Consider the following 23,426-nt stretch of genomic DNA (forward strand, 5'->3'; position numbering starts at 1 on the left):
GGGCCTCGATAAAATGAAGGCTGAATCGAAAAATTAATGACAACTACGAGAGGACGGTTCGTACTCTCCTCCAACACTGTGACTTATTTCTTCTAGCGCTCCATCCAAATCCAAACCCAGAACCAATGATAACTTTATTAAAGTAAGTGAAGTTATTGTTGTTGCTGTTGTTGTTTCCATTAACGTGGCCAATGTTTGTATTAAGATTGGCCAAGTTAACTGCGTTCAAAATACGAACAGCAGAGGAGAGTCGTAATTTGCTTGCCGGAGAACTGAACACCAACTTGCGGCTCTGCTTATTGTTGTTGCAGCTGTCCCCGCTACTACTAGCGCTATGACGGTCGCTTAATTGTTTTGCTGTATGGGAATATTCAGTACAAAAAGATTTCGCCATTGATCATTGCCGATACGCTTGAGACGATATGCCGTTACCAGGTGTCACGTAATCTCCGATCATCAAGCTGGGATTCACTGGATAATGTGAAGTATTGCCAAGGACCAGCGATTGCTGGAAAGTAACACCAAGCTGTAGCGCGAAAGACACGCAGGCAGGCGTACATTTTAGTATCCTTTTGTATTAAACTTGTTAATCAAATATTTAGCGAGCTATTGTTTACTGCAGATTGTTCACGCACATTGTACATGAGTAAGGGTGCATAATACGTATCTCTCGGTAGATATCTAGTACCGTACTTTAAGAGTAGCTCGCTCGAAAACTGATTAAGAAATTTGTACACTTACCGTAGCGGGAGATGTAAACATATTTGGAGTGATCCCACCACCTATTAATTGCGCTGCTTGTGTACTCGTCGCTGTACCTCCTACACGCCCCCGTCCTGTACTTGAGATTGAACCAGGATGTATGTTTGGCTGGCCTCCTACATTAGATACACGCAACCAACAAGTAGATACTTGATGATGTTCCTAAAACGAGGTCTTCTCAAAATGCCTTCTTACCTATCGCAAGTAAATTACTCGGATTGACTGCTGCGGTCGCATCCATCGAAACTTCACCCAAACCATTCACAGACATTCCATTAACCATATTCACTGCTTGTCTGGCACCTTGCGCATCTAACGTTGTCCAGTAGGACTCACTAGGCGAAGTGTTATTTAAACCGGGAGGAGGCTGCGCCGCTGCACCTGTATATCTGAAGTACGGATTCTTCAAATCCAAAGTATTACTACTGCTTTCCATGTTCGTGCCTTCCAACTTCAGTTCTATTGTCACGTCATACGATTGTCTAAAATATTGTTTCATGCCACGTTACATGTACATTCCATGTTAATGAACATTTTCAAACATTGAGACTCTTGATTATGATTAACTATATTGCTTCACCTTTTGTTCGCAACAAGAATGACTTTTCCAGATAACAACTGGCCACTTTTACAGAATAAAGGATTTTCCAAAAGGCAACGGACTTGGTACCAATGGGTAAGAGGTTCCGTAGGCGCTGTACTTAACCAAACCTGTTGCGTCGATCCGATAAATGCTACGTCAAACCAAAATGCGAGGCCGTGACAAGTACCACTTTCCAATATGTGAAAATCGACGTCGATTTCTAGGGAATACATAAAAATAAGTGTAACATACGTACATTAAGCGTGAGAACGTACGTAATACGCAAATTTTCACCTATTTTATGTAAATCAGTCTCATTAGCAGTTTGAAAGTCTACAATGTGTCTGATAGATTTAGCCATACAAATTCTTATATCAAATGTATCAACGATTGGTTGCCTAAAATACTCTTTGATCGCATTGTTTCGCATCGCCGAGAGATCTACACCGTGGAAGCATGTTTGGTACCAAAAGTTAGCTTTGTTAAATTGCTCCATGTAAAGATTCTCGTCAGAAAACGGGGCGATGTGAAGATCCCCTCGAGAAGGAAACATTCTACCACCTGTACAATACATCATTCGATCTACATTACAATAATCAGCGTAATAGAATTGAAATAAGAAGTGACTGAAGAATATTTACCCGGGGCTAACCACTTTTTCGCGTGAAGGTACGTTTCAAGCATTCTTTCATTGTACAACATATAGCCCATGGGTTCACTTACTATACAATCTACCTTTTCAAGCAAATCAATTTCCTCTATTTTACCAGCTATGACAATGATTTTATCCGATAAGTTATTTGCAGCAACTAATAACTCTGCATGATTTGCCATATTACTGGCTTCTACTGCGTATACTTTCTTGGCACCGGCTTGGACTGCGAAGAATGATAATATTCCAGAACCTGCACCTACATCAAGCACAACTTTATCTTTAAAATCGGATAGATTCCCTAGAATTGCTCGCTGGTATGTACTAGTTCTAATATAGTCTTGCATCATGTTCTGTTGCTGAGAGAGATAGCCATAAAACTGAAAATATTGCATAGCCGAAGATTCTTCAGTCCTTTCATTAAATGCAGATACACCTTTCCCATTCTTCAGTTTTAATATTTGTGAATGAAAATTTCGAAAATCTGAAAAGATTAAATCACCAAGAATACAATAAACTGCATCAGATGGTATGGCTTAAATAATACGGACGTGTCTCATGACTCACCTGTTTCATTGGCAAATGTTATAAGTAAACTATCCATATCCAATGTAAATACGTAACTTCTGGATGAAACTCTGGAACACTCGGTAGTATAAGTTATGGGGAATTCCAATAATGTAGTTTTATCTCTGCCAATCGAGTCTCCTATTGTTAAATAAGAAAATAACAAAAGAAATATGGTTCAATAAATTGGAGTAGAATATTTTTAATATATTAATAGACATTTTCTTTTCTAAAGTTTATATACAATTTTTTTAGGGCCAAATGAAATTAGTAATTGGTAAAAAAAAAAGTAAGGAAAATATTTAAAACCAGCAGATACATATAATAATCATAAAGTACGTAATTTTCTTCTCCGAAAATAATGAACGCGTAATACATCGAATATGCGTAATCTTAAACGCAAAACTGTCAAAATGTGTATTCGCTAACTGGACCATACAATCGAACATACACAGCAGCACAATTGTACCGTGAATAAATGTGGATTATCACATAACGTCGAAGGTGAGATAAATACATGGCTTTTTTCGAAATCATTCGCGTAAAAAATTTGAAACACTTACGTACGATTTTAATCGGCAAGGGCATTCAGAAGAACTGTCTTTAAATTTAAAAAAAAAATGATTACGAAAAAAGTGTTCATGCCAGTATGGTTATGTTGTCTATTCGTTAATGACGGCTGATATAATTGGTAATTGATGATTTAGCGATAAATCGGTACCTGCGAGAAATTCAACGCTGAGACCCTGCGGATCATAATTGATATTGAGCGTGACCGGCTTGTTAAATTTCGCTGTTGACTGTCCATTGTTTGACAAAGTCGATACTGTCACCGCGCGAAACACCTTCGCCATTTTTAGACACCGCGTGCGTATTGTACGCTGCAGTTCTGCAATCGGTCCTCTCGCACTTGCCACTTGTTCTAACGTCGTTTCCCGAAGTGTTGCAAGTGAAAAGAAAAAAATACGCGGTATCACCCCTCCTAATGCAAATCGCACGAACAATAGACGGATCTTGCTTGAAATTGCAATTTTTCGCGTTCGTACACCGAACCATCGACTAACCACCCCCGGCGCGTATTACACACGCGCAGTAGGGTTACTACTACACTGAATATATAGTTAATTGAACTCTCTAGGCTCACAATGGCCATAGAAGATTGCTTCTCGGAGGCTGCCGAAATGCGACTGTTGCGCCGACACAAAATTCAGATCTAATTGTAAATTTCCCGACTTTTTCATTTATTTCTTACCCCGCTTAGAACGTGACAGGGTTAAACGCAAATTCATTACTACAATTTGCTGATACTTTTTTTATCATTTGCATTGTTCGCGTATTTATCCAAGTTTCCGTAAAAATAAACTATTGTATTACCATTTTCCACGTAAAGAGATTGTAGAAAATTTAGTTAGTCTATTACCAACTTAAAATTGTACCGGTATGCGATTATTGCATGTTAAAATATTGGGAATGTGTAACATTTAAGTGAGTTTTAAATGTTTCGCGTGTGTATTAATAATGACATGCTGTTATGTTTTTATGGCATATTAAATTAACAATTAGATAGTAGAACTGTCAACAAAATGGTCGCCAGCCAATCGAATGTAGGTTTTGAACGTCAAGTAAGATCTGAGATTTGATTGGTCGCGGAGCCGCACACTCGGAAATGTTCTATGTGAATCACGCGCGCACGATTAGTGGTGTACGATACTCTAATCGATAAATACGAGTCGGACAATAACTCGAAACTCGAAGGCTGGCGGCGTGGCTGATTGCTCTGTCCCATTTTTGACAGTGCATCTGAAATATTACACTTCCTTACAAAAATGACCGCTCACGACCAAATGCGAGCTATGCTTGACCAGTTGATGGGAACCGGACGGAATGGTACGTATCATCTTTTCCTGGAACAAATCTGAATATTCTTCGTAGCGTTACTATTTACAACATACCTGAAATCTTGCACAAAAATACAAGATGGTGGCTCGCATCTTTACCATTACATATGTACCGACTATGAGAGATATCATTACTGACGGATGTACTATGAATTTTAGGTGAAAATAACAAATTTCAAGTGAAGTACTCGGATCCAAAAGTCTGCAAGAGTTTTTTGCTGGCATGCTGCCCACACGAGATTCTATCGTCAACAGTGAGTTTATTTCATTTAACACATATTGAATATCGATGACATACCATTGGCACATTTGCGCTATAGTAGAGCATTCTTGTATTTCCATTCTGATTATTCGCCACGTTAATCCAAATATAATCAGACGTCGGTACATATCTATGTTACGTTTAGTCATTTGTTATTATTTTTGTGTTTCTTTTATTTTATTCTGGTTACACGATTCACTGGCTTTCATTTTGTTGGTAAATTTGGTTCCTTTCCTTTCGAGCTTTTCTCTTTTATATATCATACAACAATAAATTGTATCAACACATTTTTAACTTGTTAGAAACAAACTTGTATTGTTTGTATAAATACTCTAACAGTGTGCTGGTATTCTATATTTGCAATATGTTAAAAGCATTTTAACATAGATGCAAATAATATACATATATATATATATATATATACATATTCATGCGGTGAAAGTAAGGAGAAATACATTTGTCACATCTATGTCATATTGTTTACATGCACATGGCTTGCAACAGTTGTAGGTACATGTTTTATCATCAGATTTAATCAGCTTGTCAGGTTTATATAAATATATATAGCTATAAGCTACAAGTTATTTTATTTCTTTTTTCAAAATTAATGCTATAGCTAATTTAAATGAAAGATAAGTGATAGTATTAGAGAAAAATTAGGAACATTTTAGATCAGTGTAAATCAGTAAATATTCAATTTTTGTAGATAGCAGTATGCATATGTACACGATCAAAGTTTAACACAATATTTTATACACATTGTTATTTATAAACAACTACAATAAAATGTTTGAAATTTATTTATGATATCGGGCATTCTAAGCGCAATGAAATGAAACTGATATGTATACATATTTTACTCTATACATATACATGATAAATGTTCAGTACAATAATCCATAATATTATTATACAAGGAGCCGTTGATATCTTATCAATCGTTATTTAAATCATTCTAAAATCATTAATCTTTTTATGCACATCATCTTCAGTTCAACTTATTATATATTCTTGCTAGATATAAATTAATTTCCAAAAATAAAAGAAATTGTTACTGACACACATATTGATATAAACTTTATATAATTAAATTATTCCATTGTTTCAACATGGTTTATCACCTAGTTTGCTAAAATAAAATGTAGTATTAAAATTTATACATAGCATTAATTTGTTCTGTTTTAAGTTGTGTAACCATAATAAATACTCCTTTATAATTATATGAAATAGAATACTTACCAAATTGTTCTATAACAGAAGTCTGATTATTTAATATTTTGTAATATTAGATAATTCACCATTTTTTTATTTCAATGTGATAAAGTAGGTGCTAGTTTTATATTATACATACGTATGTACACTAACAAACTTCATTTTAAGCATTTGTATATTAGTTTTCCTATGATTTTATGCATTATGAAAGAATGGTATAAACTACACTGTGCGTATAGTGCTTTTTCTCACTGGTGCCAATCGGTCTGATCGATTTTATATAATATGCCAAACAGTTAAACAGTATAAATTAATTTTTGCTTTGTACAAATAATAGGACGATACTTGTGAGGAATTGATTCTGATCAATTCACACTAGATAGGCGTTGAAGTGCAACACGGGGCAGCAAATTGTGATACATAAGGAGTTATCACTTAGATTCTTGAAAAAGAAAGAAGTGTGATATCTGATTTTTTATTTCCACCTGGGAATATTGTTCGTGTCATAGATTTTCTTAGGAAATTTAACGCACAAAAAGGAATGAAAATGGTCATGATTCAATACATTATTCTATGCGTTAAATATGAATTTTTTTAAATAAAACAGCATGTGGGTACTAGATCAATAGGGGTAAAATTTTAAATACATGGCCAAAATAAAATTAAAATCTTTTTATAATAAATGTAACAAACATCTTGACGGTTTTTATGTTAATCTCACTTCTTTCTTTTATTGCACTTGAAAATGTTTTAAAAGTAAAGCTACGCTTATATATACGTTACAATGACCCCATACAATTACGAAATACAAGTACGCGTAGGTATAATCGCGACCGACACAACCGTAAGGTTTAACGTACAAGTAAGTGTTCTACCATTGCAGTGAGAACATAACTTTCCGTACGATCATAATACCGATCATATTATTACTGCTTCGCGCATTTCTTTGTCATCTCGTGCGAATTGGTCCAAAGGGTGTTTGTTAAAAAGAAAAAGGAATAAAAATTTTTCTTCGATTTTCTAACCGGCCAACTACTTGCAGTAAGGCGACATTACAAATCTTTTTTTCATATACTTAAACATTCCGCGGATTGCCATGAAAGATGCAGTTACACGAATACTGTGTTTTCAGCTCGAACGAATTGCACTATCCTTCGAGCGATATTTAAAAATGTTCTTGACATACAGCTGGCATACATTTACTACGGCTAAAGTGTATATGTCTGAACAAGGATCAGAGATGTTTTAGCTATTCGATTTTACGGTTTCTAAAAAGGCAATAAATATAAATAGCGTACATTTTTAGGTGAAAATTTGCTACTAAAATATTTTGTTACTATAAATGGATAAAGTACGCGTCGTATAAAATGCACATATCAAGATTATTTATTGCTTCGCGTGGTAGGAAATCAGCTGAAGTTCTTTAATAATTCCTGTTTGTCATTATTGTTCAATTGGATCGTTTCATGAAATAACATTTATCTTTTTATCTTTAAATAATGGTAGAGCATGCGAAAGTACTAGAATATGTTCACAGGGACGTTAAAAGGAGACTTGCAACCTAGCATTCGGTGCATAAGGGGGCATCTCTTGTCGCAGTTAGCAAGCACCCTTCTATATATCTTATGTACTCAGAATTTACCGCGGGAAAATTGAGAACCAACCATTTATTTGATACTAGAAAAGAAATAAAACGAAGTATTTAAAGATTAATTTGAGAACAGACAAACAAAATTTGTTAAGAAAACAACGAATATACTTCTGGCAAATACTCGCGAGAATTACGAATATACCAGTTCACTAATACCAACGTACCTACAGTTCTATTTCCAGAGTCTCTGGAAAAAGCAATTCCAATCAGATCCATTGTACAATATTGTTGCGAGTATTGTCCGCTCATATGTCGTGTTGTACTTGTCGCTCTCACATGCGCGTTACTGTAAGTACTGAAAAGCGAAGAGGACGTACGTATTACAATTCTACAATTTGATTATCTCTTAACATAATTCAAGTACTAGGTATATTAATTTGATTAATAATATATATATAAAGGCGGGCGATTACCTCAGCCCCTCTACCGAACCGACGGTGGCGAGGCTGAGTGTCGAATATTAATTCCGAGACCCTGAAAGGCCTGTATAATGTTGGTGAGTAGCGCCATGCTGATTCTCATGAGACGTCTTATTGTCGCTTCTTACTAATAATGCCGTTTACGGCAGGTAGAAATGAAGTTTACTTTGAAAGTATGTGTGAAAATCGTATTCATCCTCGGAGATATAATGGGTACAGGAAATGAAGCAGTGATCTGTAAGTAAAAAAGAAAAAAGAAAAAAAAAGAATGCGAATTGCCAAGAAAACTAAGTTTATAACGAGTTCGAGTCTCTGAATTATAAATGTTTTCTCGATAATCTTAAACTCGTTCTTCCATGAATTAACATGCAGTGAAACTTCGATCAGTTACTTCGTGAAAATTTATCGTAAGGCGTGCGTTGTTGCATCGAACATATTATGTGATGCTGTTATTCTTTTACATAAGTTTGATTGTTTAAAGAAATGTTCCATCGAGCTTTCGCTATATGTTAGTCTTGCGGTGTTCGAGACCAGACCAGTTAATATACTCCAGTTCTTCTTTCCGTTCTTTCATTTCGAGCGTGCCGATAATCGTGTGATTCTACATGTTCCTCCGCAACGGAGGGCGGATATGTACTGTCGTAACGCGCACTAGCTGCCCTTTTAGTCGATGGAGTTTCCGGTATATCGTTAAACAAGCAAACAATTAACTTTAAATCTCCGTTTTATTTGACAATTAAAAATAAGAAGAAATATTATAAGACCAAAGGGGGAACCGTACGTCAACAATTAAGCATTTATTTTGGCAATTTGCAAAACGACAAAGATGTCCATGGAAAAAAGGAAGTGAGAAGTGGCATGAAGCAGTGAGCGAGAGAGAGAGAAAGAGAGAGAGAGAGAGAGAGAGAAAGTGAGAAAGCGAGAGGATATTTATTTAGGGGAACTGTACAGCGTGCCAGTTCTATTAGAAAAATTTCCTTCAGCACTGGATGTACGTATTGAACTCGTTTTCTAAAATCGTTTAGAATTGTTCCACCTATGGCAAGTTTCGTGCCGTACCGTAAATAGTATAATAAATCAATTAGGTTATAAGTTGTTTCATAGACCATTGAACATATGAACTTAAGGTGTGTGCTGATTGTAGCTTCATTGCCATCGCATTGTCGTGTCAGGCGGAGAGGTGTTGCCACTCTGTAAGTGAACATAACAAAATATTTATCTGTAAATTGAATTGCATTTTTTCTTTGTCCGTGAACCAGAGAAAAAAAAGAGAAAAAAAGATAACAATAATTTCTGTCGAGTGTATGCGTATGTACGTGCATATAAGAATGCATACGGATAAATGAGCATGTATAATAATGGTTTTATTTATTCGGAGGCTATATTATATGTACACGTACGTATAACCACTTTGTAATGTTGCAAGCGCGTATATACATACATATATATATATATAGATCGCAAGTGTAATCGTTTGAAAGTCGTGTCTTAAAGAAAATGATAAAAGAAGAATCGTAAGATTCGTACCTTTCCGGACAATTAGGGTTTTAATTAACTTCTATCGTTGTTGCCTTCGCTAGTTTGAAATTATTTACTTGATTATCGATTTTAACCAATTTAGATTCCAGAATGCCCAATCGATATACCTTGCTCTTATTATATAAATGATTCGTAGAACAAGTCGGGAGGGTTTATATATATATAAATATTAAATAAAACGAATGAGGCTTCTTAGGATTGAATAGAATAATTAGCTAATATCGGATGATTTGTAAATCGCAGCGCATGGACCTGGGAGAATGCCCCCAGATTCACGACTTGGCCCTACGGGCTGACTATGAGGCTGCGCAAAAGAAGAAGGACCACTTTTATGACATTGATGTGAGTATCGTTTTTTGCGACGACAGATGGGATAAACGTGTCGATGTTGGCGACTATAACCGTGCTTATAATTTAAATTTTCCTACCTTCTTTCGCGTTTCAAGGCAATGGAACATTTACAAAATTTCATCGCCGACTGCGATCGCCGTACGGAACAAGCAAAGCAACGACTCGCGGAAACGCAGGAAGAGCTCAGCGCTGAGGTGGCAGCGAAAGCGAATAACGTTCACGTGCTCGCGGAAGAGATCGGGAAAAAATTGGCAAAAGCCGAACAACTCGGCGAGGAGGGGTTCGTTGAGGAATCGATGAAGCTGATGGGCGAGATTGACGAGCTGCGAAAGAAGAAGAACGAGGCCGAGCAAGAATATCGAAACAGTATGCCGGCGTCCAGCTATCAACAGCAAAAATTGAGAGTCTGCGAGGTCTGCAGCGCGTATCTCGGTATTCACGATAACGATCGGCGGCTGGCCGATCATTTCGGTGGTAAATTACATCTGGGTTTCATCAAAATCCGCGAGAAGTTGGCAGAGCTTCAGAAAACAGTGGAGGAGAGACGTAAAGAGAAACGTGAATCGTTGCTCGACAGGCGCAGAGATAGAGATAGAGACGATCGCGATAGAGATCGCGATGGAAGACGTAGCGGTGGATTGGGTTACAGGGACAAAGATCGCGAACGTGATCGAGACCGTGACCGTGACCGTGACCGCGACCGCGACCGCGACCGCGACCGTGATCGCGACCGTGACCGTGACCGTGACCGCGATCGTGATCGCGATCGCGATCGCGATCGCGACCGTGATCGTGATCGTGAGAGGGACCGAGATCGTGAACGCAGAGACAGAGACAGGAGAAAGTCGCGTTCTCGAAGTCGCAGCCGTGGAAAAAGGTTGGCTTCCTAATTGTTCGTTTCACGCCATGTCGATCGTTTTCATATTCGATGTCTGAAATTTTGTTGACGCCTGCACATTATCCGCTATTTTGTCAACATTGATCATTGTCAAGATCAATGGGAATCGTGTGCTACTGTTTATGATATTTATTTATTTTCGCATAGAACAAAATCGTGGTTCTTGAATAGTAAAAGCGATCGACTTGGAATTTCTAATGTAAATTGATCTAAGTGTTGTAGGTATTTAGTTATTCAATTAGAATGCTTCGTGTGTTCTAATAATGTTGAAGATAATTGTTTTATTTGTTTTAGATCAAAACGTTCACGAAGTAGTAGCCGTAGCCGTCGATCCCGTTCTCGTCGTAGCGGGTCCAATGATCGAAAGAGATAAAATCTGTTCTTATTTCTAATTGTGCTCAATCATTATTTTCTTCATATGAATTCTCACGTGCTTATTCGTGCACATTTATGTGTAAAGAAAAGAAAAAACGAAAAAAAACAACCAAACTTCGCGCCAGCTAAACGTCATTATTTCCAATAGAGATCTTTCTTCAAGAATTTACAAACTAAGATTTATACATTTAGCCGTCACACCTTATTGGAAACACCAATATTTCGGAACATATTTGTGTAAAACTAGGCGTATTCTCCTGTCATATGTAAGTACAGGATTAAATTTATTAGATATACTAATATACTTATTCTATTTGAACTTGATATACCGATTATACTTTTTAAATCTAGTTACTATTTCGTGTATATAAGAATAGTTCAAATGTAACTCCATAATATTTGGAGATGTTACATATTTATAACATGATTACATGATCTTATGTGATTATTATGTAAGTATAAAAAGAAAAAATGAAGGTATGTTCAGAAATATATACGTTTAAATAATTATTGTTTTAGACACTGCAATCATGCATTTTCTTACAACCTTACTTTCCACAAGGTAAAAAGATCGAGTCATAAAAAGAATAAGTTTTGTTCTATACAACGATAGATAAAAAAATGAAAGCATGGCATAAAAAAATAGTTTTTATAAGAGAACAGTTTTACATTAAGATGTTTAACCGTATATAATAAATGTATGTAAATAATACTGTTTTAAGAAGGGATATTTATTTCATCAATGTTTATTTCATGTACATAATAATTATTGCAGAGCTATTTGTACATACAAAAGTTTTGCTTAAATTTATATTCAAGGGAAGAAAAGAGAACTTTGCTTATATATTCGTATTAAGATTATTTACATTTTATTAATTTTAATAGTCCTTGCATTTTATAAGAAGTTAATGATTTCTACACATACTCACGGCCTTATAATAAACGAATCTCAATCTACATTATCTTGAAAAATTAGTTTTACGTATCCTGGTGTTCCTTCGAGGGGGACTGCGCAAAACGGACAAATTGCAATATAACCATTTGTACCATGCGGAATTGCAACTTTCTCCCAGTATCTGTAAGAAAAAAAGAAGTACAACATGCATAAATATCTTACTGTATCTGGATAAAATTGTACAAGTATTACAAAATGTACAATAACTAACTTGACAGTTTTTTCTGTAGCCATATGCCCACAAGGCCTAAATGCATAAGTAGGTGGACCACAGTCGACATAAAATGCAGGTTCTATTCCCATTGAAAGTTTAACTACCGAACCAGCTACTAAACACATTGGACACCTTCTTGTGGCTTTGTCTTTTTCTTGACCCCAATCATGATGGCCTTGTACGTGGCCACATTTCAAGTAAACATATGGTTGCTGTTGTGTGGAGTCCGCGGCTGCTTTACGTGGTATAACTAATGTATTTAAACCGACTGGGCACTGTGGTCTCCCGGCGTTTATAGCATCAACCAGTTCCTCCAAATCGTGTTTCGTCTATACAGAACATGTGTACAACTTTCAAATTCTAGTACGCAGAAGAACATGAAGATTATAGACTATTCGTTCAGCGTACCGGTGATTTCGCTAAACCCTCGGCAGATCTCCAAAGTAACGTAGCACCACAAAGATCGATCAGTGTTCCGTCTTGCAAAATATTGTTCTCGTCCTCTACAATGTTTCCTTTTTGTTGTGCACTGCGACTTTCCCTTAGTGAGAAAACTCCACCGCCTACGCTGACTTCTCTCCAGAAGCCACACTGTGCCTCGCCGCCACAAAACTGACCCCGTGGATGCATTATTAAAACTCCGTTTGTCGTGAGCCCATCGATCTCACGGCTTTCCTGCCACTTCGTTGCTTTCTCCTATATCGATCAATTTATACAAACATAAGATTGCAGTAGAAGTATTGTCTTGTCGTACATTCAGCGATGGCAACGATTGAGGTTTATCACTCTTAACAAGGATAAATTCCTTAATTTTCTCCCATGTATTTCAAGCGAACAGATAACACCTTTGCACCACCAAATATAGCTCCTTCGATATCATATGAATCGTTCGCTCAAAAAATCTTAACACGTTCGTTGTCGATCTTTGTGTATAATTTAAAATAAATGATAACTAGGCACTTTACAATTTCTGGTCGACACCAAACGTGTTAAGGAGATATTATAGAAACAATAATTAGTGGTGTACTGTATAAAGAATCCTACCCCTAAGAAGATATTCCTTGAACTGTCGAAGCCTGCAGCATATATTCTAGCGATTCTAGGATCTGATCGATCGGCTAGAATCCGACAGGCAAACCTGCTAATTGTACTTTGTGCAACGCGTCCTTCGTTAGAGCCATCGCTACCGCCTGCACACGTGTCCATGACGACAAAATCAATTGGAGACTCGGAAGACCGGCCAACCTGTATTGCGTACACATATAATACATTAATACATGTAATGGGACGAGCAAACGGGAGAGCTAAAGAAAGAAAGTGTAGAACAAAGTAATTAATGTTAAACTTACCTGAAACATGTCAGTCCCATCATCTTCGGTATACTCGACGATAACGGCTTGAGTTCGATTAAGGGTGTAAGAAATTGAATGTTGTTTCGTGTTAAGGATAGCCTGAGAACTGTGAGGCGTTTTTACGATGTAATGTTTACTGCGCTTCACACCATTCGGTACAGGCCTCTTAAACAAAACGAACTTACTTCTTCTTCTTCCTCTATCCCCTGGTGGGAGGAATCCATTGTATCTAGAAGAATTATTTAATCCATATAACTATTCATAACTTAATACACATTGTTGTAATACAATAGAAAGAAATTAATCTCTTTTACCCTAGAATAACTAGCTCTCCATATTTTACTAGCTGTTTTGATTTTTCGTGACGGTAACTATGGGACCTATGAGGATTAGCATGTGAATGACTGTGATTGTGTTTACTGCGTGGACTATGTGGAGCGCCAACTGTCTCTCCTTCTTCCACAAGTAATGGACTTTCACTGCTACCACCGTCAGATCTGGGAAAACATAATTTAATAATTAGAAACAGAGTTAGACATTGTCTTCATCATGTATTGCCCTTTTCTTTCTGAACAAGTTGCATGCATGAGTTATAATACCTATATTTCTTATCAATCATTGTTTATCTCTCTAATCATTGTTTATATTTTTAAGCATGAGTATTCTATACTTAAGAATGATAACACTCTGAACGGTGGAAATATACCAAATTAAGAAACACATAGTCATTGTACATAATGATAGGAAACTAAGTAAATCTCTCTCTCACTCTCACTCTCTCTCTCTCTCTCTCTCTCTCTCTCTCTCTCTCTCTCTCTCTCTATATATATATATATATATATATATATATATATATATATATATATATTCATATATATACATATTATAGCTTAAAGGTGGTTTATAGCTTAAAGGTGGATGTCAGTAACATAATCATTGTAATTCAAAATATAGGCTTGTTATTTTTAAAATGATAAAAAAATAACAATATATCTCTAAATTTTGTTTATAAATTACAAATGTGTAGTATGTATATACATATATATCTCATTATTATTCCAAAATTAATCTTAAGAAGAAATTTTTTCAAGAAATATTACATAATTTAAGTCGCATTGAGAAAGGTTTAGAAATGAAGTTGAAAACAGAATTTATTAAGTCACCTATATTTGTGAATCTGTTTATTTCTTTTTTTTCTTTTCGATGTCCTAGATTATGTAATACGTAAACCACTTACTTACCGCGAAGGGCATGGAATACGTTTAGTTACTGGCATCCTCCTTTGAGTAAAATTTACACAGATTACTATTTCCACTGTACTTCAAAAGATACTCATAAGGATAGACAGTCTTAAGTATCTTTGCGAAGTTGAGCAAACATGAGCAATTGTAACATGGGATGCTTGTGAATTGGTAATTATAATCTGCAATAAGAAATATTCAGTGTAATAATATTGCTACACTTTGTCATATATTTTAACATCTCTCTAGATTTACTAACAGAACTTTTAACCGAATTTACACTTTTCATTTACGAGGAGAATAAATGATCTGGTACTTATGGATAACTAAGACAAGGCTTGTTAAGTTAAAGTAAATTTATTATTTTTTTTTTTTAATTACACACATTTAGTTGTAACATTGTGTATTGAGATTAATTTGTAAAAGATATTGTCTGTTCCTATAAATAATATAGTTGTGGAATAGATAATGACCAAAGTAGATTTTTTTATAGAAAAAAGGTATGTTCAAAAAAAATAAAATTTATTTATCATCAATGTTTATTTAAATTACAGCAGCAGATATTACAAGCAAAAAATAAAGGACAGCAGAGATATATATGTATAAAATGTTTTCTGAGGAGACCAATGTGAGACTATTTTACTGTCGACTAGTTTTTTATTTAATCTCGTTGCATTGGTCAAACAATTAATTTTTATCTTATCTAGGTATTCAGTTTTTTATCAAAATACTGTACGCATTGATTATATCAGTATGTACAAAGTATAGATTACATTCAAGATTGTTATAACTTAAAGCTGATGCATGCATAATTGTTCGAATACTTATTTAAATGATACGTGCTTCTCATTTAAATAATCCGACCTTCAAAATTTGTTTCTTTTTCCCTTTCCAAATGAATATTTTAATCGCATTGCCTCTATGTCACTAAAAAAAACTTAAATCTAATTAGTTCTAATTTACTTTACCATCCTAGATTCCATAAATATATGTAAGCGTTTAACACCGATACAGTTTTAAACGTTTAAAATTGTGTTAAGCATTATTCTGCTCAACTTTTCTATTAAAAATTAATACAAGTTACAAACGTAACATTACAATAATTATGTAAACGTTAGAATACCCTTAATTATGTATATATTTGCTGCCATACATACACACCTGTTCTTTTTTTTTTCTATTTTTTTTTCGTTCAACAACAAGAACGTTTTTCATGAAACAAAAGTATTGCATTAAATTCACAACGTTCTCGTTAAACGGAAGCTACACGGTTTATCATCTTACTGATTCTCTTTTTTTCTGTAATATATAGATGCTTCGTACAGGCCATAACGAATACAGAAATCGACGCTAAACAACAAATTCAAATGGTAACCTGCGAGAAATCATCAACGATGCGTATCAACCGACGGAATGCTTTTCAATCGACGTTCTGTACGTTAAGAAAAAAAAAAGGAAAAAAAAAGATAGAGATAACATGTAAATATTTGTTTCACCGAACGGAATACGAAAAGAGGAACAATTTAGAAAGGCGGACAAGAGAAAAGGAGGAAGAAAAAAAAGGGAAGAAAATAGAACGGTGATCCGAGCACGATCGAAACGCAAGGAAATTACAAAGTACGAACAACGTTAATTAACCTAGGCATCCAGAAACGATGGACTATTTACCGTATCACCATGCTGAGCCCTGTGTTCAAAACGGTTTCGCTGCACGTACGAGGCACAGCAACAGTCAGCCGATCGTTTGCACAAAAACTGGCGAGGTATCGAAATTCATTTGTCCCACTGTTATGTCTTAATTTAATTTTCCATTTCTTGAATTACACTGCGTTACTATGTTCATGATATTCCAATAGTTTCGCGTTGATGATCCTTGTTACTCATGATTACGGGCATAGACGGGCGAACGGTAACAGGAATCGAGGATCGCACTTGCCGGAGTAGAATTGTATCGATAGAACTGCACGATAAACGAGATACCGATACTTTTTGCCGAACGATAATCGTTGGACGCACCGATTATTTGTGTGTATCTTCGTATAAACTATACGCATCAGGGCAATCACGGACCACCGCCGAAGAGTACACGATGAGTCGCAACCGTGATGACCGGCAATGTAGAATAAAAAAGAAACAAATTCCCTTCTTTCTCAGCGCGATCTTACGTCCATTTGTTACGACCGACGGGGCGCCAATTTCAAATCAAATTCGAATTCAATACGGAATCGTATCTTTGCCGATCTCGCGGATATACATGTATAAAAGACACGTCGCATACATTGATTAAACTATGTCTCAGCTGAGTTACTATTGATCGAGCATCAGCTTTTAATTCATCAAATACCTGCATGTGGGCATAAGCTACATAAAAAATTGAATAATTCCTATCTCAAGTATAATTTGAATATAATGAGGAGTTTGCGTTAGTTACTTTTACTGTTGTCTTTGGCATCCCTGTGTGGTGGGGATCAGAATACACCCACAGTATCCTCTGCTTGTCGTAAGAGACGACTAATAGGGTAGAAAGAGTAACGAATTTTAGTTAAGAAGAAGAACTGCAAATATCGTTCTAACCCTTTCTGAAATCAAAGCATAAAAGGAACTGTGTAGCATCTGTTGGTTAGTACTATTTTATATTTTCTATTCTGTTCTTAATTTTAGAACATTATAGCTTTGTATTCTAACTTTGTTTTCATAACTTTGTGTTATAATATATATATATAATACACAGAAATAAAGTTGCTGTGCTATGTATCTCCTGGTGAACGTAGGCAGAAGCAGCAAAACACCTGCATACACAATTTAACAAGTTAGTAACCAATTATTATATGTAAAGTTAAAATTCAGTTTGATACAAAATTCAATAGAAACAGTTAAAGTTATCGATAAGTGTCATAAAAGTTGTAAAATTAATTAATACGAAGGTTCAGGGTGATTCACTACTCGTATAATAAATGGTTAGTGTACTGCCGATTAAATAAAGAAATTACTTAATTTTCAATGAATAGGAAAAGTAAGATAAATTATATCTCCCGCTTTAAAGGTAAGAGAGAGAAAAATATATAAGAAAGCTATAGGAAAGAGTGAGATAGATGATGGAGACCTTATTGTGGAACCCCTGGCGCCATCTCTGTGAAAAGTGCTCAAACTGGTCGCACGGCGTTATCGACAGCGAAGTAAACTACTGAAGAACTACTGGCGCCATCTCTGTGGAAAGTACTGAAACTAATGGCTGACTAGTTTCAGCGCTTCCCCAAGAGACGGCGCTAGTAGTTTTAAGTAGTTTACTTCGCTGTCGATAATGCTGTGCGACCAGTTTGAGCACTTTCCACAGAGATGGCGCCAGGGGTTCCACAATAAGGTCTCCATCATCTATCTCACTCTTTCCTATAGCTTCCTTATACATCTTTCTCTCTCTTACCTTTAAAGCGGATGATTTAATTTTTCTGACTCTTTCTATTCAATGAAAATTAAAGAATTTTTTTATTTAATCAGCAGTGCTCCAAAATTCTGTAATTATGACGAGAAAGAGAGAGAGAGAGCAGCAGAGAGAAGGAAAGAGAAGCGGTAACGATGTTAGGGAGACAATAGATGTGTAATATACAGGATGATTCACTACTCGTGTGGAGTAATAATAGTTTAAACTTATCTCAGGAGACAAAATTTGTAGATTACGAAAACTTTGATCTCCTATTTAGGTAATTATTTTTAGACGTGGAGGGTAGCAAATTTGAAAAAAAACTTGCTTGTTCACCAAGCTTTCTGATGATATAATCAGTTTTTCGATTAAGTTTCTCAAAGTACTCAACGGGAATTTCAAGTTTCGTCGATTCTTTAAGTACGAGTTACTCGAAGAAGTTTGGTTTGGCATCTTTTCCGGTGATATTCTCAGAGACTGATAGAAACAGAAATTTCTCAGAGCCGATCCGAAAGGTATCCGTAGACGGGATAGCTGGTTCTCCTATAAGGAATCATTCTGCCACGGTGGGACTATTATCTAACGTCAGTGGAGAGTGATGGCTTCCGTTATTCAGCATGTTTGCACGCAAAATAAACGCGGTATCGACTCTCGATAAGCCCACGAGACGCACCTTATGCTAATTCCCCGTGGATACGTCAAAAACCATTTCGACGTATACGGTAGAGACAGTTCGATCTTCTCTCGAGGCGTGGTCGATGTAGATCGTATCTTCGCAGTTTATACGATTTTGCTCGTCGAATGAGAGATTCGAAGCTAAGGGTCCCGGCGTATACTGCTTGAGATACGCCGAGTCCCACACTCGGTTAGGCATGATTCGTTGCGCAATCTAGAAGACTCCGGATAGTTGTAGTTCTCGTTGGCTCGCAGGTGTCTTTATCCGCTTGGTAAGAAATGCTTCTCGTACAATTAAAGCCTGGTTCGGAGCAGGTTTCATTGTGGCGAACAAAAGGAACACGTAGCCGGTAAGGCTAAGAAAGTTATTTATTTGGTAGAGCGCGGCACCTTTCCAATTTCATTTTCGTAGATATTCCACACCAGATCCGTGGCAGAACCGTATAAACGGTCGAAGCACGTGGGAACACAATGGACGTGGGGGGGAACAGCAATGAAAACTTGCCGTTTCGAAAGGTTTAAGCTACGTATAAAAGCTGTACTCCTGTTTCGCTCTAACGTCTGCTTCGTTCTCAGTCTGAAATGGATGGAGAATTTCCTCTAATCGGCACGATCTCGATCGGGAACGAATGGCACGCCGCGATTGCACGCGAACCGAGGGAATTAACACGGGTACACCTCGATCTTCTTTAAGCTCGCGATTTATCGATAATTCACAAATCAATGCTAATCGATACGGTAGAAGGGAGATATCGGATACCAGGTACAATGGCAGCGTATATAGGTACCTCCGGCGTCAACCTGCCATGCCGTGACCCGGAAACGAATCGCGTCGAACAAGCTTAGCGTCCACGTATATAGAGAACGAACACACACGTATATATCGACGGAGACATACCGGAGCGGCCGGCATGGATCGCCGTGGATAGACGGGAGGGAATGATCTACATCGATCACGATCACGGCACCCTCAACCCGGTCCACAAACGGACACGACGCGGTTACAACGGTACCTCTTCGTTCTCCATTATCGACGAAATCGCCGTCATCTTTCTTTCCGATAATTTTATCAGTCTGAATCGGCTTTTGTTAGTTCGCGGTACGATCTGATCAAGGCGAAGGGGAGGAGGGAGGATTATTATTGATCACGGTGCCTGGCCGTGAAAAATGCCCGTTGCGCCGGGAATTACTCGAATCGGGCTCAGAGGCTCTCCTTCCTTCTCCCGTCCCCTCGGTTTCTCGACCCACGCTACCCGGGAACGGAATAATGGCCGGTAACGGGGCATTTGTATGATCAATTTCGCGACAGGATTGCGTAATGGTTTTGATAAACTGGCCTCACGTGGAAGTGTAACGCACGGCGGACGCAGAAATGTGTGTCGCGCAAGTTGTAAAACGAGCGCGTGGCATCGGCGTACCCGCGGGATTGTCCCGCCACGGTGGCGCCACGCTTCGCTTCGCGAGGCGACACGATGCAACCTACGCGAGAATTCACCGCTATAATGTCCCTCATAGAGAGCTGTTAGGGTTCCTCCCGTGGTAACGCCGAGTGGAGAAAACCGTGGGGGCGGCGCGTCACCTCGCTGCTCGCGAACGGGTGGATTGCGAAACGAGAACACGCCGGAGCACCCACGCGAATCGCGAAAAAGTCCCCCCGGATACAAATTTCCCCGGATGCGCGTACTTTTCACCCCGCAACGCGTTCCTCCGCGCGCGAATAGCTCGCGTCCGTCAACCTGCGCTAAGAGCGCAACGCGTCGTATATTATCGTGAATCTACCTGCGTCTTTTCTCTTTCCCACCCACGCCTCCCATTTCAATACGTATACAGACATAAACTGTAACGATTGTCCTCCCTTCTGGCTGGATAAAACGCTCGGTTATCGGTAGACAATGCTTTCTATATCCTTGGAACAACAATCGTAAGTGCGCGCGTTACTGCCTGTTAAATAACCGGCATAAATCCCGATTTTTCCGATCGAACAATCCGTTCAATGGACACCACGGTCCTTTGCATTTCTATCGGCGTTTTAGTCGAAAATCATTGAAATAGTTGGAGGTTAAGGCGTATATCTCATAACCAACCACCGCAACTGCGCGATCGATACGTAAAGTACGTCTAAATATCTCGAGGTATCTTTTCTCGCCTAATCTTTTTTTACTTTTTACTTCCTCTACTACTACATACTGCTTCATCACGGTTCGGAATGTTCAACTTGTAGCGCGTACCATCGTGTAATAGATCGAGCACGTTAATTGAGGAATCGAGACGTTATCTATCGACATTTATAATCGACGGGATTAGAATCCGATCATTTCCATTGGTTTCGACGAGCGTTCGCGTTGGATGGAAACTGGCCGGCGGCGGTAAAGAAATTCCATCACACGCTAGCCTCTCGTTAGTGGCGGTGGACTAATCGCTTAATTAATACCTGATAAATGTTTGTAATTCCGTCGCTGAGTCCTGGAGCCCTTTATACGCACACGTACTCGCGTCCGTGTTACCGTGGCCAATTAATTACCTATGGGAAACGATCGACTGGAAACCTGCACCCATATGCTAGCGACAAAAAAGGTAGTCATCTTCCGCATCGGATTTTCTTCACGATCTCGACGAACGATTTATCCTCGTGCACCGCCGAGGTCACGGGGTTACGGTTCCTGATGTCGCGTGCGTGAACAGAGAGGAAGAAGAAGAAAAAAAAAGAAAAAAAGAAAAACGCCCGCGAACCTTAAAACATCGCATGGGGGCTGGCGAAGTAAGTTTAAGGTTTCCTGCGTGTTCGCGAGGGATCCTTAAATTCACAAGAGCCCAGCAGCTTTCGAAAGAGCCGTACGACTTGACTCGAAATAACTCTCCGAGTGCAACGGGGCATAAAGCACACTTCCATTGAAATGAAAATATCAGTAAAATATCGGTAGATCGTACGCGATGTTTATACGCGAGGCAAACAGATCGCAGATCGGAATTTCCAAAGGCCAAGAAAGGCTGCTCTGATGCAAGAACGATGAAGAGTTGCTCGACGCGTTGATCGGGAAATCGGGAAAAACAAGAGTCGTCTAGAGATACTCGCTGAATCGAAATTCCTTTCTAACGTTGGACTACACTTGCAGCTGAGAACGATTTTGCATTGTAAGCAGCCATAAACACACGTTACGCTGTGATGATAATCGGCATAACCTGTATTTAGCAGGAGAACGACGAAGCCGCGAACGTTGAAATCTCCGGTAATTCGCGACGCTGGGGGTTGCGCGCGTGGTCGTGAAATAGAAACGCGAGCGTTAATCATTTTCGTATGACAAATCTATATCGGAAGTCGGATAGGGGCCGAGATGTCACGAATCGCACAATGACAGACTCTCTGGCTGCTCGTTATATTCAGACTCGAGCGTCGCTGGATCGTAAATGGGAGTCGGTAATTGAAATATTAATGAGATACCAGACAAGACGGCAGCCACGGGTACACGCGTATAGGTGTCCACGCCTCTGTATGGGTGGTGGCAACGATAGAAGGCTTGGTCACATTAATATCGGCTCGAATGACAATGTGAATGGCTGCGTGTAACACGAGGATTCTAACGAATTATTATCACTTGTCTGGCCGATTATGGCGGAACGATAAATCAACGGGTTTGTCACGTCATCCATCTTAAAAGTGTCTTAATCTCCCGGTGGACACGGCTACCACATTAGCCACGGGCCCTAAATTCTTCTTTTGCAATTCGAAACTCGTGGCTCGGAGATCGTCCGTGGCATCGTTTCGCCGGCTGGTCGCCCCGGACAAGCGAATTGCTCTTCTAACTGTTCGTACCCGGAGAAATAAATCGGCGGACAGATACGAAGCGTTTTGACGAATGCTGACCGTCGCGGTGCGTCTCTTTCTAAGATAGACGCGCGAGCCAGAGGTGAAGCGGCAATAGCGGAGGTTTTTGCCAACGTCAACGACAACTTGTCCCGCGGTGTTCACGATTCGACCTGGGCTACGACCTCGGAGTCGTAAATTTCGCGTCATAGCGGTTGTCACCGGCTCACCTTTTTACGAGCGTACCACGACTCGTATTCACCGTCCGCGCTCGAGACACATATCCACCGTACCCGAGCCCTTGGTTCGGGCAGCGAGGTTGTTAAGAGGATCCGTCGGTTGGTAATCTCTGGCAACAACTCCGGTGTCCCTTTCAGGATGCTTCTCTTCTTACGTTTTCAACTGTACGACCGCGTCATGAATCAAATACCAAAAGGATAGGCATTCTTTAAACGACCGGCTATTAGTTAGCGATTGAATTCTCTTTTGGCTGAAAATCTTTTGTAAAACATAGTACATAGTTGCCAGGACGATAGTTGCCCCCTAAGGGTGACCGTTTTAGACGGTTGTTTTATTACGCCCATTCCTGGACGCCCACTA

The 23,426-nt window shown here is 38.4% G+C and overlaps 4 protein-coding genes and 1 long non-coding RNA gene across 12 annotated transcripts in view; 2 read left to right on the top strand and 3 right to left on the bottom strand.

Annotated features, from left to right (window-relative positions):
* The window catches only part of Dis3 (exosome complex exonuclease RRP44-like protein Dis3), a 309,095-nt gene that overhangs the window by 79,464 nt on the left and 206,205 nt on the right, over positions 1-23,426 (bottom strand). The window lies entirely within an intron of this gene.
* Positions 368-3,694, bottom strand: Art4 (arginine methyltransferase 4). 2 transcript variants are annotated; one of them, XM_076893819.1, is made up of 8 exons: positions 3,286-3,690; positions 2,565-2,705; positions 1,987-2,481; positions 1,640-1,906; positions 1,343-1,565; positions 958-1,244; positions 742-878; positions 368-508 (listed from the first exon to the last, which is right to left on the bottom strand). In XM_076893819.1, exons 1-8 carry the CDS (start codon positions 3,416-3,418, stop codon positions 398-400), a joined length of 1,794 nt encoding a protein of 597 aa, XP_076749934.1. In that variant the 5' UTR covers positions 3,419-3,690; the 3' UTR covers positions 368-397. The 2 variants fall into 2 exon arrangements, with proteins under 2 accessions (XP_076749934.1, XP_076749927.1); XM_076893812.1 differs by having other exon boundaries at positions 387-526; positions 3,286-3,694.
* LOC143422866 (uncharacterized) lies at positions 837-2,162 on the top strand. Its single transcript, XR_013101775.1, has 3 exons — positions 837-966; positions 1,397-2,014; positions 2,152-2,162. It is a non-coding gene; the product is annotated as an uncharacterized LOC143422866 (long non-coding RNA).
* On the top strand, positions 4,242-11,693 carry LOC143431332 (putative RNA-binding protein Alsin2). Of its 6 annotated transcripts, XM_076908013.1 has the most exons (9): positions 4,433-4,451; positions 4,622-4,716; positions 7,758-7,875; positions 7,989-8,083; positions 8,160-8,243; positions 9,151-9,199; positions 9,789-9,887; positions 9,992-10,773; positions 11,089-11,693. In XM_076908013.1, the coding sequence occupies exons 7-9, from the start codon at positions 9,792-9,794 to the stop codon at positions 11,165-11,167; spliced, it is 957 nt and encodes a 318-aa protein (XP_076764128.1). In that variant the 5' UTR covers positions 4,433-4,451; positions 4,622-4,716; positions 7,758-7,875; positions 7,989-8,083; positions 8,160-8,243; positions 9,151-9,199; positions 9,789-9,791; the 3' UTR covers positions 11,168-11,693. The 6 variants fall into 6 exon arrangements, with proteins under 6 accessions (XP_076764101.1, XP_076764128.1, XP_076764111.1 ...); XM_076907996.1 differs by having other exon boundaries at positions 7,989-8,243; XM_076908020.1 differs by lacking the exon at positions 9,151-9,199 and having other exon boundaries at positions 7,758-8,083.
* Pli (E3 ubiquitin-protein ligase pellino) lies at positions 11,880-16,822 on the bottom strand. Of its 2 annotated transcripts, XM_076907962.1 has the most exons (8): positions 16,600-16,822; positions 14,932-15,113; positions 14,005-14,187; positions 13,688-13,919; positions 13,383-13,583; positions 12,747-13,034; positions 12,336-12,667; positions 11,880-12,245 (listed from the first exon to the last, which is right to left on the bottom strand). In XM_076907962.1, the coding sequence occupies exons 2-8, from the start codon at positions 14,964-14,966 to the stop codon at positions 12,119-12,121; spliced, it is 1,398 nt and encodes a 465-aa protein (XP_076764077.1). In that variant the 5' UTR covers positions 14,967-15,113; positions 16,600-16,822; the 3' UTR covers positions 11,880-12,118. The 2 variants fall into 2 exon arrangements, with proteins under 2 accessions (XP_076764077.1, XP_076764087.1); XM_076907972.1 differs by lacking the exon at positions 14,932-15,113 and having other exon boundaries at positions 16,600-16,821.

The sequence above is a fragment of the Xylocopa sonorina genome, chromosome 1 (assembly GCF_050948175.1).
Source record: "Xylocopa sonorina isolate GNS202 chromosome 1, iyXylSono1_principal, whole genome shotgun sequence".
NCBI classification, from domain to species: Eukaryota; Metazoa; Arthropoda; class Insecta; order Hymenoptera; family Apidae; genus Xylocopa; species Xylocopa sonorina.